This window comes from Castor canadensis, chromosome 1, assembly GCF_047511655.1.
Source record: "Castor canadensis chromosome 1, mCasCan1.hap1v2, whole genome shotgun sequence".
Taxonomy (NCBI): domain Eukaryota; kingdom Metazoa; phylum Chordata; class Mammalia; order Rodentia; family Castoridae; genus Castor; species Castor canadensis.
The window spans coordinates 77,936,299-77,952,670 of NC_133386.1; the positions used below are offsets into that span (position 1 = coordinate 77,936,299).

The following is a 16,372-nucleotide window of genomic DNA, read 5'->3' on the forward strand; positions in this document are numbered from 1 at the left end:
CGGTTTTGTGGGTGTATGTGTGCAGCAAGGAGCTGTACCTCCGACCAGTTCAGTTCCTCCAGTTGCTGGGGCACCATCTGTTGGACAACCTGGAGCAGGATTTGGAATGGTGAGTGATGATCTATCCTAAAAATTGTAATTAGCATTTCTGAGTTCTTCGCAAAATCTCGAGTTAACACATGGTGCTACAGAACGTAATTCATCCCCAAATGCAGTAAACTCAAAAAGTTAAGTCATCCTCTTTAGGTATTAAGTAGCCTATGTATGAAGGGAAAAAATACTTAGATTTTTACCATTGAGTTATAATGCATTGTTATATCAATTTGGGTATATTAACTAAACATAATCTTACCTCAATCATCAAAATCACCCCGTACTCACTATATTAGGGCTTTTCCCTAATCAACTCTACCACCAGCAAATTTTAGGGACTTCTTTCATAAGGAAACTAGTTTTTATCTCTTCAAGAATTAGGCTTGCAGAAGATGAATAAGCAACAATGCCTGGTTGGGATGAGGATGCTGTGTGGCAAGCCAGGCTTGTGCTCCACTTCAGTGACTCTCTCCCATCTGACAGCCTCAGCATCCAGAGTTCAAAATTACACTTACAGTTTCTCACTGACATAGCTTCCTCAGAAAGCATCAGAAGCACATGGAAATCATACCTGTCAGATATTAACCCTGGTGGATTCCACTCCTGCTTCAACCACTGTTCCTTTGCAGCCTCCTGCAGGGACAGGCATGCCCATGATGCCTCAGCAGCCGGTCATGTTTGCGCAGCCCATGATGAGGCCACCCTTTGGAGCTGCAGCTGGACCTGGCACACAGGTCAGTTTCTTAAATGTCCTCAAAACTGTGACATTGACTCCTGACTGTCATGTAGCTGATTCAAAGGTGTGTTTTTACCTATTGTACTTCTCATACCTGTTGCTATAGCAATGAAAGGAGCAAGGAAAGCTGGTTAATAATAGTGTAAGGTTTGGAGATTAAGAGAAAATAGTTAACTTTCCCAAAGTACTTCTGTTCTTCCTTACTTAATTCAGAATGGTTCAAGAGTACAACCAGACATCTAGGGCACCCAAGACATGTAGTCCAGAGTAACAAGTGCTTCTGAACCATGGTTTTATTATGTGTTCCCATAGTTGGCCAAAAAGGTTTGAGACACAGTCCTTCAGGCTGCCAAGTCTGTCCAACACTTGCGACATCAGCAGAAGTGAGTTTGCCAACCGGCAGTCTGAGGGAACAATCTCCATCAGAATCCCCTCTCTTCAAACACCAGCCACAAGTTTGGGAGTCCTCAGGGCCACCCCCACTTCAGACCAGCAAATTTTAGGTTTTCCACGACCACCCTCAGATTAGACAATTCCCTAGAATGACTAAATTCAAGATTATGATTTTAGTGCAGTGAAAGGAAGCAAATTAGATGCAGCTAAAAGAAGAGATAATATGGTGGCAACTAGAAGAGTTCTGGATATGTAGTTTCTTTGTCCTCAGAGATATGTTCTCCTCCTGGCAATGAACACACAGTGTTGCCAATTCAGAACACTCTCTCAAGCTTCAGGGTCCAGACTTCATTACAAAGGAATGGTTGGCTAAATTATTACTCATGGGTTCATCTCAGTCTCTAACCCTCACCCTTCCTAGAAATCAGGCTGGTATTATGTGGTCCACAGACCCAAACATCTAATAGCTAGGTGGTCTTTCTGGCATGGCCAACCTCCACTGTGAGTCATCTTGTTAGCATGAACTGTGGAAGGGCCCCTATGAGTCACCTTGTTAGAATAAACCACCAGGTAAATTCCAGTAGCACTCCTGCCAGGAAATTACAAGTCTTTAGAAGTCGCCTTCTAGAATCCAGGACAAAGGAAAATTCTTTCTTTAGGTGATGCCAAATACCTCCATTTACAAAGATGCCAAAATATATGCAAAGTGCATATATTTATAGTGTTTTGCTGCTAAGACTGCTGGTTAAACTGATAAGGTACCCTTTCTTGATTTCTTTTTCTTTCTTTTTTTTTTTTTTTCCAGAACAGGAGTTTGAACTCAGGGCCTACACCTTGAGCCACTCCACCAGCCCTTTTTTGTGAAGGCTTTTTTCAAGATAGGGTCTCGCAAGCTGTTTTCCCAGGCTGGTTTCAAACCGCTATCCTCCTAATCTCTGCCTCCTGAGTAGCCAGGATTACAGGCACGAGCCACCAGTGCCTGGCTCTTGATTTCTATCTACCTAGCAAGGTAGAGAGGTGTATGTGAAGCCAAAGAGTTTTTACCATCATTAGAAATTGACTGGAGCAGGGTAAGAACACGAGATTATAACTTGAGTAGCAGCATGCTAAACAAACTGAGCCAAATAGTTCAAATAGCGCGTAATGACATCAGTAAACGGTTTCAATCCTGTCACATATTTAACTAACCAAATGGATATTTATATCATCTTATCCATAGGATACTTACTCTGAACTCTTGAGGAGATCTGAATCTCATTTGTTTCCTTGATCCATCTCTAAATCCATATTCCACCTATTCCCAAAATTTGCTTTCAACCTCTTACTTAAACCCCTCTAAAGCCACAATGACCAGTAGAACAAATGGTGGGCATTGAAAAAGTCAGCTAGGGTTATGGCCCTAAACTTCTGAACCATAATCAGTGTTCTGGCTTCAGAAAAGATGTTTTTAGCCTGCCTGGAAATGAATGGATCCTCCCTAGCATTGCTTTTAGGGAGATGAGGAAGGTTTTGGACATGTTGGTTGGGGTAAATTGAGCCTATGCATACTTAAATTATAAGGTAGATTTTAGAATGTTTCCTTGATATTGAATAGACTGTGACTATTTACCATATTTTTTGGCAAGGAAGAAAGGATGTTTCTATTTTAATAAACTTAGAATAATGTTACTGAGATTTTTTTTAACCCTTATTATATTTGGTGTGCTGGAAACTTTAGAAATAAAAAGATTTTGTGGTTGATGCACTTTATATATGTATATGTAGACTATTGAAACCTGTCAAAATCATTTTAAGTAGGGGGAAAAGGGATAAGGGAGAAGAAAGTGGTGATGAACCTAACTAAGGTACATCGTGAGCATATATGGAAATGTCACAATGAACCCCCCCATACAACTATTGTATGCTAATATAAATGTTAACAGTATACACAAAATAAAGAACAATGTTTTTCAAAAAAGAAATAATATGATTTTATTATTTAAGATTAAATTTTCATGCATGATACTAGTTTTAGAATTAATTGTTACTATTTAGAGTGTAAAAATGAAAAACATGATATGATTAAAAAATACCTTCTTATAATAATACAATTTATAAGAATATATTTATATAATTTTTAGATTATATTTCTTACATCAAAGTAGAAGCATATTTATTTATCCTAGATTATTTATCCTAGAGTATAAAATAAACTTGAGCTTGTAGCTTCAGAATCCAAAACAGATTTTTATTACTAATGACTGGGCTTTTCCAATATTCTTTAATTGGTTAACATCATAATATTGTCATCTCACCTAATTATTAATTATGGACCAATCATTGAGTTTCTCCCAAGCGGTTTCAAGCTTTATTTTTCCTGACATTTTTATGAAGCAGTGTCTCAGTTTTGAAATGGAAATTTGATTGATACAGTCAGCAGGTTTGGACATAAGAACATCTCTCAAAATCCTTATTTGTGGAGCTCTGCTTACTGAACGAATAGAAACACACACCCCCTACCCCATAGTCCCAGATTTCTGAGATTTCCATTTTATGAGCATAGGAGATTAAGCAAGGATAGATGTCAACTATTGCTCTAAGCAGACTACATGAGATCTGGTAAAGGCCTTAACCCCAACATTCCTGCAGAAGCCTGCTCCCAGAACTTATTTCTGTCACAGGAGATAATTTAGATATTGGGTTAACAGACGCCAGGTAAGTTAACCTTTGTTCCTTTTGCTGCAAGTCTGCTACTGTATTCTCACGGTATGTAGCCTCTGGGAGAGCTGGATAGGTGGGATTATACCTTCATTAAATTTATGACTAGAAAGCTATTTTCTCATCTAAAGCAATGTCTCAAAAGTAGGTTTTTATTTGAAATAACTTATATGAAATGCTAGCATATTTATCTAATAATTTTAAGTAATTTCTCAAGTGGCTTCTGCCAACTTTCAACTTTCTCATCAAATTTTCACTCTCGCTGTAAGAAAAGCCATTTAAATTCCTTTATTAGTTTAGTGGTACTAATAACTCAAGCTAAAAGTGCTTTTATATAGAAAAATAATTGCTTTTTGTTTGTGTGTTTTACTATGTGTTCATAATATCTTTATGTGACTGGTTTCTCACATTCCCTAACTCACATCTATTTTATTCTACCACAGTGCCCAAATTTTACTTTGGCTAAGTCTGATGTCAAAGAATTTCAAGAAAGCCAAATGTCATTTGAAGTGTTTTTTATCACTCCAAAATTAAACATAATATCGTGACTAAATAGAACAAAGTAGTTTTTTAACTTTTAGCCATCTATTCTTCTGCATGTTTGTTTTCTGTGGTATATGCTCTGCCTAATGCTTATCTATCTCTCTGTTTGCTTTCAATTTCTGTTCTTTGGGGCTGGCTTTTTCCCCATTAGCTTTCTCCAAGCCCTACACCTGCCACTCAGAGTCCCAAGAAACCTCCAGCAAAGGACCCATTAGCGGATCTTAACATCAAGGATTTCTTGTAAACAATTTAAGGTATCTAATATTGAGCTTTTCCTGTGGGCTTGTAAGAATGAGCTATGAAATGCTTAGTTATTCCAGATATGATATTTGTTATTTCTTTGTCTTAATATATATATAATAATTTGAATATTTATATTCAAAATATATTTTTTTAAACTATCATTATTAATGAACTTACTTAATAAAACTAGGAGGATGAGAACACTAAGTTGTTCTTTCCCTGAAAAGCACAAAGACTATAGTGATAAAAAGTTGCTCAAGCTACCTGGCAAATTGAGAGATTGCTGCTTTATTCCAAGATGACTGAAATTTGTAGAAAGCTAGCATTTATAATACTGCATTTAGAAATCATCTAAGAATATATTTAGCTACATCATCATATTTTTATTTTGTTTATCCTTATTAAGTAAAGCTTCGATTATTACCCTTTGCACTTCTTTTATGAAGCAGAATTTTCAGTGTCTACCAGTCTAATTTTAAATTTCATTTAATTTATGAAATGACTTGCAGTGAACTTATTGAGGGAAACTAAGGAGAAGATTATTTACTGATAACCCCAGCACCTAATACAGTGGGCAGGTTCTTAGCAAATATTTGCTCAGTAATTCTACTTTTTATTTGCAAGTGTTTTTCCTATCCACTTCCCAGTCATTAACTCTTTTATCTACTCAGTAGTAGCTTAAACTAGTCATATTTTTTACTCCATTTTATAGCCAAAAATCTGATGCTTGGGCATTAAGTGATTTGTCCAGGGTTTTTCAAGAATCATAATAAGAATGTGTGAGCTTTTTGGACCACTGTCCAGTTGTTAATTTGATCATACATCTGTTGCCTAAATTTATTAAAAACATTCTCTAATATCTCCTGAGATTTTTGTGAAATCCTACTTTATAATTATTTTTCATATAAAAAATTATTAACATACTATTTTAAGTCCTTGGTACCTCAGTCAAGCAATCTGTCCTGTGCCTCACTTTTCTAATCTACTTTGGATTGGGCCAATGTATATAGCCTCAAGTAAGGCAATGAGCACTCATTTCTTAGCAATAAAGTTTCAAGAATGACCAAAGAACCTGCATAGAGCAGCCTTTTATCTACCTCATATTTAGTAAATATTGTTCTCATCACATTGGGGACTAGGATAAGTACTAGAGACAGAGAGGCATGAGATAGTCCCTGCCCTTGGGTGTTCACAATCCAGAGAGATGACACAAAGACATTTTTGAGAAAGAGGTGTCATCATGGCTAAGCTGTGACCCCAGGAAAGGTTCTCTGAGAGAAAAGACTGGTAAAGTGGAAAATAGTGTGAAGGCAGGCACTGGGTCACCAGGGATCTCCCTTCTCCCCTATTCTGACACTTGTTCAACTGTTTAGTAAGTAGCACATTGAATGTCATAATGGAATAGAAGCAAAATATAATGGCAGCCACTACCATTCCACCTTTTTCTTTTCCACTGCCCATTTTTAAAAATTTAGCTGCTCTTATTTGATACTGAGTGTCCTATGACTGAGATTGCAATAAGTATGTAAATTTTAAAAGTTTTTTGTGATAATTTTTGCATAAAATGAAGTTATACTTACAAAGTTTTTATTAAGTTTCCTGACTGACATTTTAAGCTTGTTTTAAGAAGTTGTGAAAAGGATATAAATGTGAATTTATTAATGTAGAAACCTTTTGTATAAAAGTATTTTGTAGTAACTGTGAAAGAGTACTGCAAGGGAAGTAAAATGTTTAAGAACTATGTAATAATATATTTTCTAATTCAAGTACTTTTTTTTTCCTTTACAGCTGCAATTTTTGTGACTGGATAGGAAAAATAAAAAGAGTTTGGAAACTTCAAATAAAATTGATGCTCAGAGTTTCAAAGTGAGCCACCAGTACCAAACCCAATGCTTACTCATAACTTCTCTTCCAAAATGTGTAGCACAGCTGTGAAAGTGAACATTAGGAATGTGTACTATCTTACCTGTTATCCCTACTCTCAAAATTGTAGTGTATTTGCGTCATTTGTGTGTTGTATGATGTAAAAATGAATGGATGTTTCCAATGCTGTTCGTGCTTTTCTGGACCTTGCCCACGGACGGATGACACAGCTGTTGTGTGGTGAGCCATTTGGAAAGATGTGTCTGTGTTTTTGAAGGTTTCAGTGTGTATATAACTTTTGGACAAGCCCTAAACTCTCCCCATAAATTCTCTTTTCTTCTGAATCTCTGTTACAAGTGTAATGTGGTAATATCTGATAGTAAGGAAAACACTCTTAAATATACAAAACTTTTTTTGGTGTGGAGTACATTTTTCCAATCACAGAAACTTCAACTGTTGTGAGAAATGTTTATTTTTGTGGCACTGTATATGTTAAGAAATTTTATTTTAAAAAAATATAAAGGTTAACGTCCATAATAAATACTTCTCCTTGAAGCTACCTTATCAAGAATGAAAAATCATATTGGAAGAATTCCATATTTATCACTGCTATATTAAGATATATATTTTAATTATATTTGACAGGTTTTGCACCTAAATTGACCTATTTATTCATTCTTGATTAAGTGCACTGAAAAATATAGAGTCCGTTCTATCATGTCTGTGAAAATGCAATTAGAGATGTGCTATTTAAGTGATAATATGAAAGAAAATCTGTAATTTAAAGATTACTGCAAATATTTTTACTTCACTGTGGGTTTTATGTACATCTGTTCATCTGGTATTTCTTTGTGTGTTCTATAGACTAATGTTTTTCCATCCTTCAATTGAGCTCAAAGTGGGTTTCATTGTACCATTGTGGTTAGGCTTTAAACTATTTCAGAGACTTGTATCCTTTACTGTACATACTGTATTCTTTAATTTTTAATTTGTTGTCATACTGTCTGTGCTGATGGCTTGGCTTAAGATTTTGATGTATAAATGAGGTCACTGTTGATCAGTGTTGCTAGTGGCTTGGCAGCTCTTTGTAAAAGCATATTGGGTTGGAAAGGCATTTGCCTGTTTTTCAAATTACTTAATAGATGTATTGTACCATTAAAAAGTGGTTGTATCTGAATTTACTGTGGGGATAACATACACTGTAATGGGAAAAATTACCTAAAACCAATTTCAAAAATGGCTTTTCTTTGTTTTTTGGTTTAAAAATCCAGTGCATGTACGCCCTCTGAGATGCAATAAACACCTTGAGCAAAGAAAATGCAAACTTAAACTTTCTCTCTGATTACTTTTAAGGGAAAAGGCCTATGTCAAATGACAAAATTTGATAATTTCAAATTTCTCATATGCAAAATACTGAAAAATTTTAAATATTCAAGGTAAGAAATGCTGTTCGTGCATATATAGTTTTGATTATTTTACAATAAACTTTAAAGAAGAGGAAAAAAGCTATTTTAATGAGCTGTCATTAAACTTGAGACTCCATGAAGCTGCCAAATAAATTGAAGGTTCATGTTCCAAAATATATGTTTATTTTAAGTGAACTTTTAAAATACGCAGTTAAAGTCTTGTAATACTTTTGCAAGAATTCTCCATAGAAGTTGAAGAGTAATATGACTAGGTTCTAGTTTACACACACACTTGCCTACATGTATCATTCTCACACAAAATCTAGATTAGCCTATTTTAATTAAATTGGGTGACTACGCCTACAACTAGATAGCTCTAACATCTCAAAAAGTACTCTTGGGTTGGAGGCATGCCTAACAAGCACAAAACTCTGAGTTCGAACCTCAGTACCATCACCAAAAATAAAACAATCTGCTGTCAGTCCTTTAATGGCTGGTCTCAATGGCTCATGCCCACCATCCCAAGCTATTTGGGAAGGTTAGATCAGGAAGATGTGACTTCCAGGCCAGCCTGGGTAAGAAAGTTCATGAAACTCCCAAACTCAACAGAAAAAAGCTGGGCATAGTGGTGCGCATCCATCATCCTAGCAATGACAGGAAGCATAAAATCGGAGGATCTTTGTCTAGGACAGCCTGGGTTAAAAGTGAGACCCTATCTCAAAAACAGGTAGAGCAAAAAGAACGACAGGCATGGCTCAAGTGGTATAGCACCTACCTTGCAAGCATGAAGCCCTAAGTTCAAATCTCAATACCACCAAAAAATAAAAAAAGAAAGAAAGCCAGTTTGCCCTTAGTTACCTAGGATTTATATCTTGAGAACTAACTTTCAGAAAACAGTATCTGATTATGTAATGTGATTCTTATAGATTACATTTTAACTACATTATTTTGTGGTCATATTGTAAGAAAAATGTTTTAGGTTGTAAATTTTAAGATTAATATTACCTTGTAATAAGCTTTCTTTTCTTCATTGGTATAAATTCTGAAAAGCAAAGCTGTGAGAGCATTATTTTTAATAACTGTGAGAATACTAAAGGATAGGTAAGAAAAATGTATTAAAATCATCCACAAGAGTAATATTCCTTAATAAAGTACAACTATCTGGAGTAATACGTGCATTTTAAAATTTGATAAATGTAAGGATCTGTTCCACATATAAATGCATCTCACCTTCTAAGAGAGCCAGGATGGGTGCACCAACCCACTGGGAAATGGTATCTGGGTGGGCTGCATTCAGCACAGCAGTTAAACTCATTTCCTGCAGACTCCTTCTTCCCAATATCTACTGACATGTTCTAAGAACATTAATGAATGATGCCAATGGGTAGTTTGGGATAATAACAGTTGAGTGTCTCTACTTGAGATCAAAAAGTTTAATAAGTAAAATTCATGTGGTGACAGTGATTTTTTTAATCAAGAAGAAAGATTTAGCGGTAAATTACATGGAGATGGAAAATGTGATTGAAGATAAAAATATCCAGAGTGAACATAACAGTGTGGTGCCAGCTGCAGCCTTCAGAGCTGGAGGAGGGAGATAATTCTCAGCAAAAGTCTCTGGCTGTAAGAAACTAGCATGGAGCAGCACTCAGGCCTGCAGATAGCAGCCCTACAAAGGAGCAGGGCCTCAAAGAGTCACCTCGTTGGATGGGGAGACAATTATCTCTTAATGATCCTTTTCTCTGTTAAAGCAATTTTTAATACTAGCTTCATCTCCAGATGTCCAACATCCTTGGTTCATCTCTTCTTTCAGTGTAGGGAACATCTTTAAGGTAAGTTAGCTAATTTTATCATTTGTAATTCATTTATTTATTTTTGCTGTACTGGAGTTTGAACCAGGACTTTGTGCTCACTAGGCAGGCCCTCTGCCACTTGAGCCATGAACCATGCTTTTAGCCCTTTTTGCTCTGCTTATTTTTGAGATAGAGACTTGCTTGGCCCATGATCCTCCTATTTAAACTTACTACCATTGCTGAGATTGCAGGTACGTCATCATGACCAGTTTTTCTGTTGAGATGGAGTCTCGGGAGTTTTTTTCCCAGGCTAGCCTGGAACCACACTACACCAGATCTCAACCTTCCACATAGCTGAGATGCAAGACATGCACCACTGTGCCTCAGTTTGTAAATGTATTTTTATAACTTAAACAAGAAGTTAAATCTTAGGGTCTGAAAAGCAATATAAATAAGTCTCAAGGAAAATTGAAGGTTTTTTTTTTTTTAATATTTCATGTATTTAAAATGATGTGCAATTTGGATCAAGTGGATTTTGACAGTATTGAAAAACAGGAGATGGAATTATGGTCATATGTAAAATATTTCAGGACCAGTTTAGGACCAAAATTGAGGATCAAATAAATTCCCTCCTTTCTCTCAAGAAAAAAAAAAAAATCAAGTCTTCAAAACTAAGTTGAAAGAAGAATTTCATTGAAAGCAGAAAAAAAGTACTGTTGCTATTTGTCAGAATAAAATGTAGTTGTGACTTACTGGTTATGTGTTCATTGATGAGTTAGTTCACTAGAAGCACATTTTTACTTAACTTTTTTGTCATTGCTTTCTTTATGTATGACGTTATCAATCTTATACTAAATATTCTATACATACATACATGTCTGTGAGTGAACTCATTATCTTTTTCCTCAAACCTGGTTTTCCTTTCTTGATTAGTGGTCTATCTGCCTAGTCTGCCAAGATGAAAATTTGGGGACATGTCACCCTCAACTTGTCTCATGCATTTAATGGTCATGAAACTTACTAAACATGCAGCTTTCTAAATGTTCCACAAGTTGTCCTCTCCTGCCATTCTCACTGCCATTTCCTTAACATAGCAACTCCATCAGCCTCTTTTTTTGCAGTACTGGGGTTTGAATCAGAGCCTCACTCATGCTAAGCAGGCCCTCTACCACTTGAGCCACTCCACCATCCCTTTTTTGTGTTGGGTATTTTTGAGATAGGGTCTTAGGTACTATTTTTCCCTGGGCTGGCTTGGAACCATGATCCTCCTGATCTCTACCTCCTGAGAAGCAAGGATTACAGGAGTGAACCACGGTCATCTAATCCCTACCCAAAACCACCCTAATCCAGCCTAAACGGTGCTGCCAGAGGATTTCTCCTCAAAATTCCCATTTGATCACACTACTCTGACTTAAAAACCTGCATCAAGTCTTGGTCATCAAAGTTCCAGTATTGTGGAATTCCATCCAAGGCTCTAGTGCAAATCTAATTTGGAAGCCTCATTTCTTGGCATTCCTCACCACTAGGAGGCACAAACCTCCTGTAGCAGCAATCTCAAAATGCTGTGTACTGAACACTGTGCAGTGTCACTATTTCACAGCTTCCTACAGGCTAATTCTCCCACAGATGCCCTCCACTCCCCAGGCTCCTCACTGATGAGCCAGCAAGCTGCACTAATCCTTTGACATGCAACCTAGATGTCACCTCTTCTAGGAAACCATTCTTTTCATTGTACTTGCCCACCCTGATAGAGTTCATTCTTGACAGTGCTCCTTCACCTTAGACTTACTTTCTCTTCCAGATGTATGTGTATTTATGTGTATGTGTGTGTCTGTATATACATATATGTATATATACATATATAGAGAGAGAGACAGAAAGATGTCTTTTATTCATATACACACATGTGCACACACACATATATACTAGATCTGAGGAAAGGTAGGATCCAGGGTTTAAATCTGTATCCTAAGTGCCTAAGATTTAACTCAATGTAAGTTTGTAGAATTATATTCCTCTAACCTATATTGTAGGATAGATATGAATAAAAAGTGAATTTAACATTTTCCAGGAAATAAAATTGAATTTTTGTCATTGATTATAAAATGATCACAGACACTTAGGAGTTTTGTAAATATGACTCATTTCTTACTAGAAAAAAAAAACTACTATAGCAGGGTCCAAACCCCAATACTGCCAAAAGGAAAGAAAGTATTACAACAATTTTATTGCTAAAATATATGTCCATTTTATAAAAATACTGAAAGGAGTATCATCTATGTACTTGATTGTTATATCACCACTCTCCTCACCAAAGTCTTTGAAATAGTTTACAAGAAAAAATATAAAGGTAGGAAAAACTGAGAAAACATTTAACCCAAAAGAAAAAGGCAAACATTATTGTACACAGAGGAGAGCTACAAGAGGTGGGAGAATAACTGGTTCAGAAAAGACAGGCTATGACAGAACTCCCAGCCTGGCTGAGCACCTAGTCACTTAGAGATTTTAATCAAACATAGATTTCTGGGCCCACTCTTAGGGATTCTAGGCTCAGTCTTGGTGGGACCCTATAACCTGACTTTCTAAAATAATTCCCTAAGTTATTCCTACGATCAGCCAAATTTAGAAGCCACCAGGCTGAGGGAAGCCACTGAAATATCAATTCAGTGGGTTCACAGGTAGTTCCACTTGAATATGATGCGTAATTCTAGCGAAGCTAGCGAAGGAGAATTTCTGAGTACTTCAGAATGGGGATGCCTCAGAGGACTTTTTCATCTAGCCTACGAATTGAGACATTTAGTTACCAGACAGTAAAAGGTGGTCCCCTTGACATTATGATATACTAGTTTCCGCCAAAACCCCAAGCTTTAATTCGGGGGTATAGATGCTGCTATTTGTGGGCCAATGAGTGCTCAGGACATCCGCTCATGGAGCCACTTCAGTCACATACCGGTCTACACAAAGTGACACAGCTGTCCATTTGTGGGTACAATAGTGTCACTTATTTTCGCAGGCCACAGAGAAGATCTTTTAAAGTAAATGTTCCGAGTGCAGTGGCAGAATACTAAGTTCAATTCTGTCTCAAAAATAACACACTTGTATTTTTAGGCAATTGCTTGGTAAAGTGGCACTTTTGTTTGGTAGAAGAATGTTGGCACTAAGCATTTAAAGCTGGAAATAGGAGTAACATAGTGGTGGGGAAGGAACCTTCCCAACTTGGTTACCAGCACGCATGCTCAGATGTAGTTAACGAGTTCAGGGATACAGGATTGCTGATACCTGCTCTTAGGAAACTCGTCTCTCTTTCACAAATAAAAGACCAGAGACCACAAGTAGTTTATTCCATGCAACTGCCGGATGAGTTCTAAAATCTTGTAATACTGATTTCAATAACTGGTACATTATATTCTGTAGATATTTGCTTATACCAGGCAATCTACTATAGTCAGACAAATAATGGTATTTTATTCTGCATCCTGAATGTCTTTTATTACCCCAGAGTTGTTCCAGCTATGTGCCAGTGCTGTGTTTATGTATGAATTGGGCACAGCTATATGACAACATCTGAACTTTTACTAACACAGTAACATTCAAAATACTCAAATAAGAATTTGAAGGATTTAATAAAACATTTAGGAATGATTTTTATTCTCTACTTTTGAGACTAAAATTTCATGTGAGTGCAAAAAACAAAACAATTCGGTTGACCACTGATGGCTTTCTTTCTCTTCTTTTAAAAAAGACTTTAAAAAATAAGCTAAGCTTTTCTGACAAAACATTTTCCATAATATAATGCCTTCCATAACTCAGAATAAACATAGTTTTGTATTAATTATTCAATAACCATTATAAGCATAATATAATATTGATATGCTTTCACAGGCTAATATAGTTCACAGAGATGTTTGTCCAAATTCAGTAGCTTCCAATGTACTATACTTTGGTAGTTCTTATATACTGGATTTAAAAAAAAATAGCTTAATCATTTATATACATCATCCTTTTCTGTTAAGCTGCCACTTCTTGAAGCAGCTGCCTTCTCCTTACAATTTGGAAAATCAGATAACCAAACTTACTGTTTCTAGAATAAAAGCAATTTGTGGCATATATTTTGGTGATTTAGAAGATAATTTTTTTGGATTTTTGTTTTGTTTAACATTTATTTTATTTTATTTTTTATTTATTCATATGTGCATACAATGTTTGGGTCATTTCTCCCCCTTCCCCCACCCCTACCTTACCCCCCCACCCCCTCCCTCTTCCCCCCTACCCCCTCACTACCTGGCAGAAACTATTTTGCCCTTATCTCTAATTTTGTTGAAGAGAGAGTATAAGCAATAATAGGAAGGAACAAGGGTTTTTGCTAGTTGAGATAAGGTAGCTATACAGGGAGTTGACTCATATTGATTTCCTGTGCATGTGTGTTACCATCTAAGTTAATTCTTCTTGAACTAACCTTTTCTCTAGTTCCTGGTCCCCTTCTCCTATTGGCCTCAGTTGCTTTAAAGTATCTCCTTTAGTTTCTTTGCATTGAGGGCAACAAATGCTATCTAGTTTTTTAGGTGTCTTACTTATCCTCATACCTCCCTTGTGTGCTCTCACTTTATCATGTGATCAAAGTCCAATTCCCTTGTTGTGTTTGCCCTTGATCTAATGTCCACATATGAGGGAGAACATACGATTTTTGGTCTTTTGGGCCAGGCTAACCTCACTCAGAATGGTGTTCTCCAATTCCATCCATTTACTTGCAAATGATAACATTTCGTTCTTCTCATGGCTGCATAAAATTCCATTGTCTATAAATACCACATTTTCTTGATCCATTCATCAGTAGTGGGGCATCTTGGCTGTTTCCATAACTTGGCCATTGTGAATAGTGCCGCAATAAACATGGGTGTGCAGATGCCTCTAGAGTAACCTGTGTCACAGTCTTTTGGGTATATCCCCAGGAGTGATATTGCTGGATCATATGGTAGATCTATGTTTAGATTTTTAAGAAGCATCCAAATTTTTTTCCAGAGTGGTTGTACTAGTTTACATTCCCATCAGCAGTGTAAGAGGGTTCCTTTTTCCCTGCATCCTCACCAACACCTGTTGTTAAAGGTGTTGCTAATGATGGCTATTCTAACAGGGGTGAGTGGGAATCTTAGTGTTGTTTTAATTTGCATTTCCTTTATTGCTAGAGATGGTGAATCTCTTTTCATGTGTTTTTTGGCCATTTGAATTTCTTCTTTTGAGAAAGTTCTGTTTAATTCACTTGCCCATTTCTTTATTGGTTCATTAATTTTGGGAGAATTTAGTTTTTTAAGTTCCCTATACATTCTGGTTATCAGTCATTTGTCTGATGTATAGCTGGCAAATATTTTCTCCCACTCTGTGGGTGATCTCTTCAGTATAGAGACCATTTCTTTTGTTGAGCAGAAGCTTTTTAGTTTTATGAAGTCCCATTTATCTATGCAATCTCTTAGTTGCTGTGCTGCTGGGGTTCCATTGAGAAAGTTCTTGCCTATACCTATTAATTCCAGAGTATTTCCTACTCTTTTCTGTACCAACTTTAGAGTTTGGGATCTGATATTAAGATCCTTGATCCATTTTGAGCTAATATTGGTATAAGGTGATATACATGGATCTAGTTTCAGTTTTTTGCAGACTGCTAACCAGTTTTCCCAGCAGTTTTTGTTGAAGAGGCTGTCCTTTCTCCATCGTATATTTTTAGTGCCTTTGTCAAAGATGAGTTGGTTTATACTTGTGTGGCTTCATATCTGGGTCTTCTATTCTGTTCCACTGGTCTTCATGTCTGTTTTTGTGCCAGTACCATGCTGTTTTTATTGTTATTGCTTTGTAATATAGTTTGAAGTCGGATATCGTGATACCTCCAGCATTGTTCTTTTGACTGAGTATTGCCTTGACTATTCGTGGCCTCTTGTGTTTCCATATAAATTTAACGGTAGATTCTTCAATCTCTTTAATGAATGTCATTGGAATTTTGATGGGAATTGCATTAAACATGTAGATTACTTTTGGGAGTATAGACATTTTTATTATGTTGATTCTACCAATCCATGAGCATAGGAGATCTTTCCACTTTCTATAGTCTTCCTCAATCTCTTTCTTCAGAAGTTTATAGTTTTCCTTGTAGAGGTCGTTCACATCCTTTGTTAGGTTTATACCTAAGTATTTGATTTTTTTTTGAGGCTATTGTAAATGGAATTGTTTTCATACATTCTTTTTCAGTTTGCTCATTGTTAGTGTATAGAAATGCTAATGATTTTTCTATGTTGATTTTATATCCTGCTACCATGCTATAGCTATTGATGGTGTCTAGGAGCTTTTGAGTAGAGTTTTTTGGGTCTTTAAGGTATAGGATCATATCATCTGCAAATAGGGATATTTTGACAGTTTCTTTACCTATTCGTATTCCTTTTATTTCTTCTTCTTGCCTAATTGCTCTGGCTAGGAATTCCACTACTACGTTGAATAGGAGTGGAGATAGTGGGCATCCTTGTATAGTTCCTGAATTTAGAGGGAATGGTTTCAGTTTTTCTTCGTTAAGTATAATGCTGGCTGTAGGTTTGTCATATACAGCTTTTATAATGTTGAGGTACTTT

General features: G+C 36.3%; 1 protein-coding gene across 11 annotated transcripts in view; it reads left to right on the top strand.

Annotated features, from left to right (window-relative positions):
• Nucleotides 1-7,898, top strand: part of Snap91 (synaptosome associated protein 91) — a 133,937-nt gene extending 126,039 nt beyond the window's left edge. For all 11 annotated transcript variants that reach the window (XM_074078775.1, XM_074078758.1, XM_074078803.1 and 8 more), the window contains 4 exons: nucleotides 26-109; nucleotides 723-827; nucleotides 4,614-4,716; nucleotides 6,494-7,898. In XM_074078775.1, the coding sequence (XP_073934876.1) occupies nucleotides 26-109; nucleotides 723-827; nucleotides 4,614-4,706 (282 nt within the window). In that variant the 3' untranslated portion in view covers nucleotides 4,707-4,716; nucleotides 6,494-7,898. The remainder of the gene's footprint in view (nucleotides 1-25; nucleotides 110-722; nucleotides 828-4,613; nucleotides 4,717-6,493) is intronic.
• Nucleotides 7,899-16,372: the final 8,474 nt, after the last annotated feature.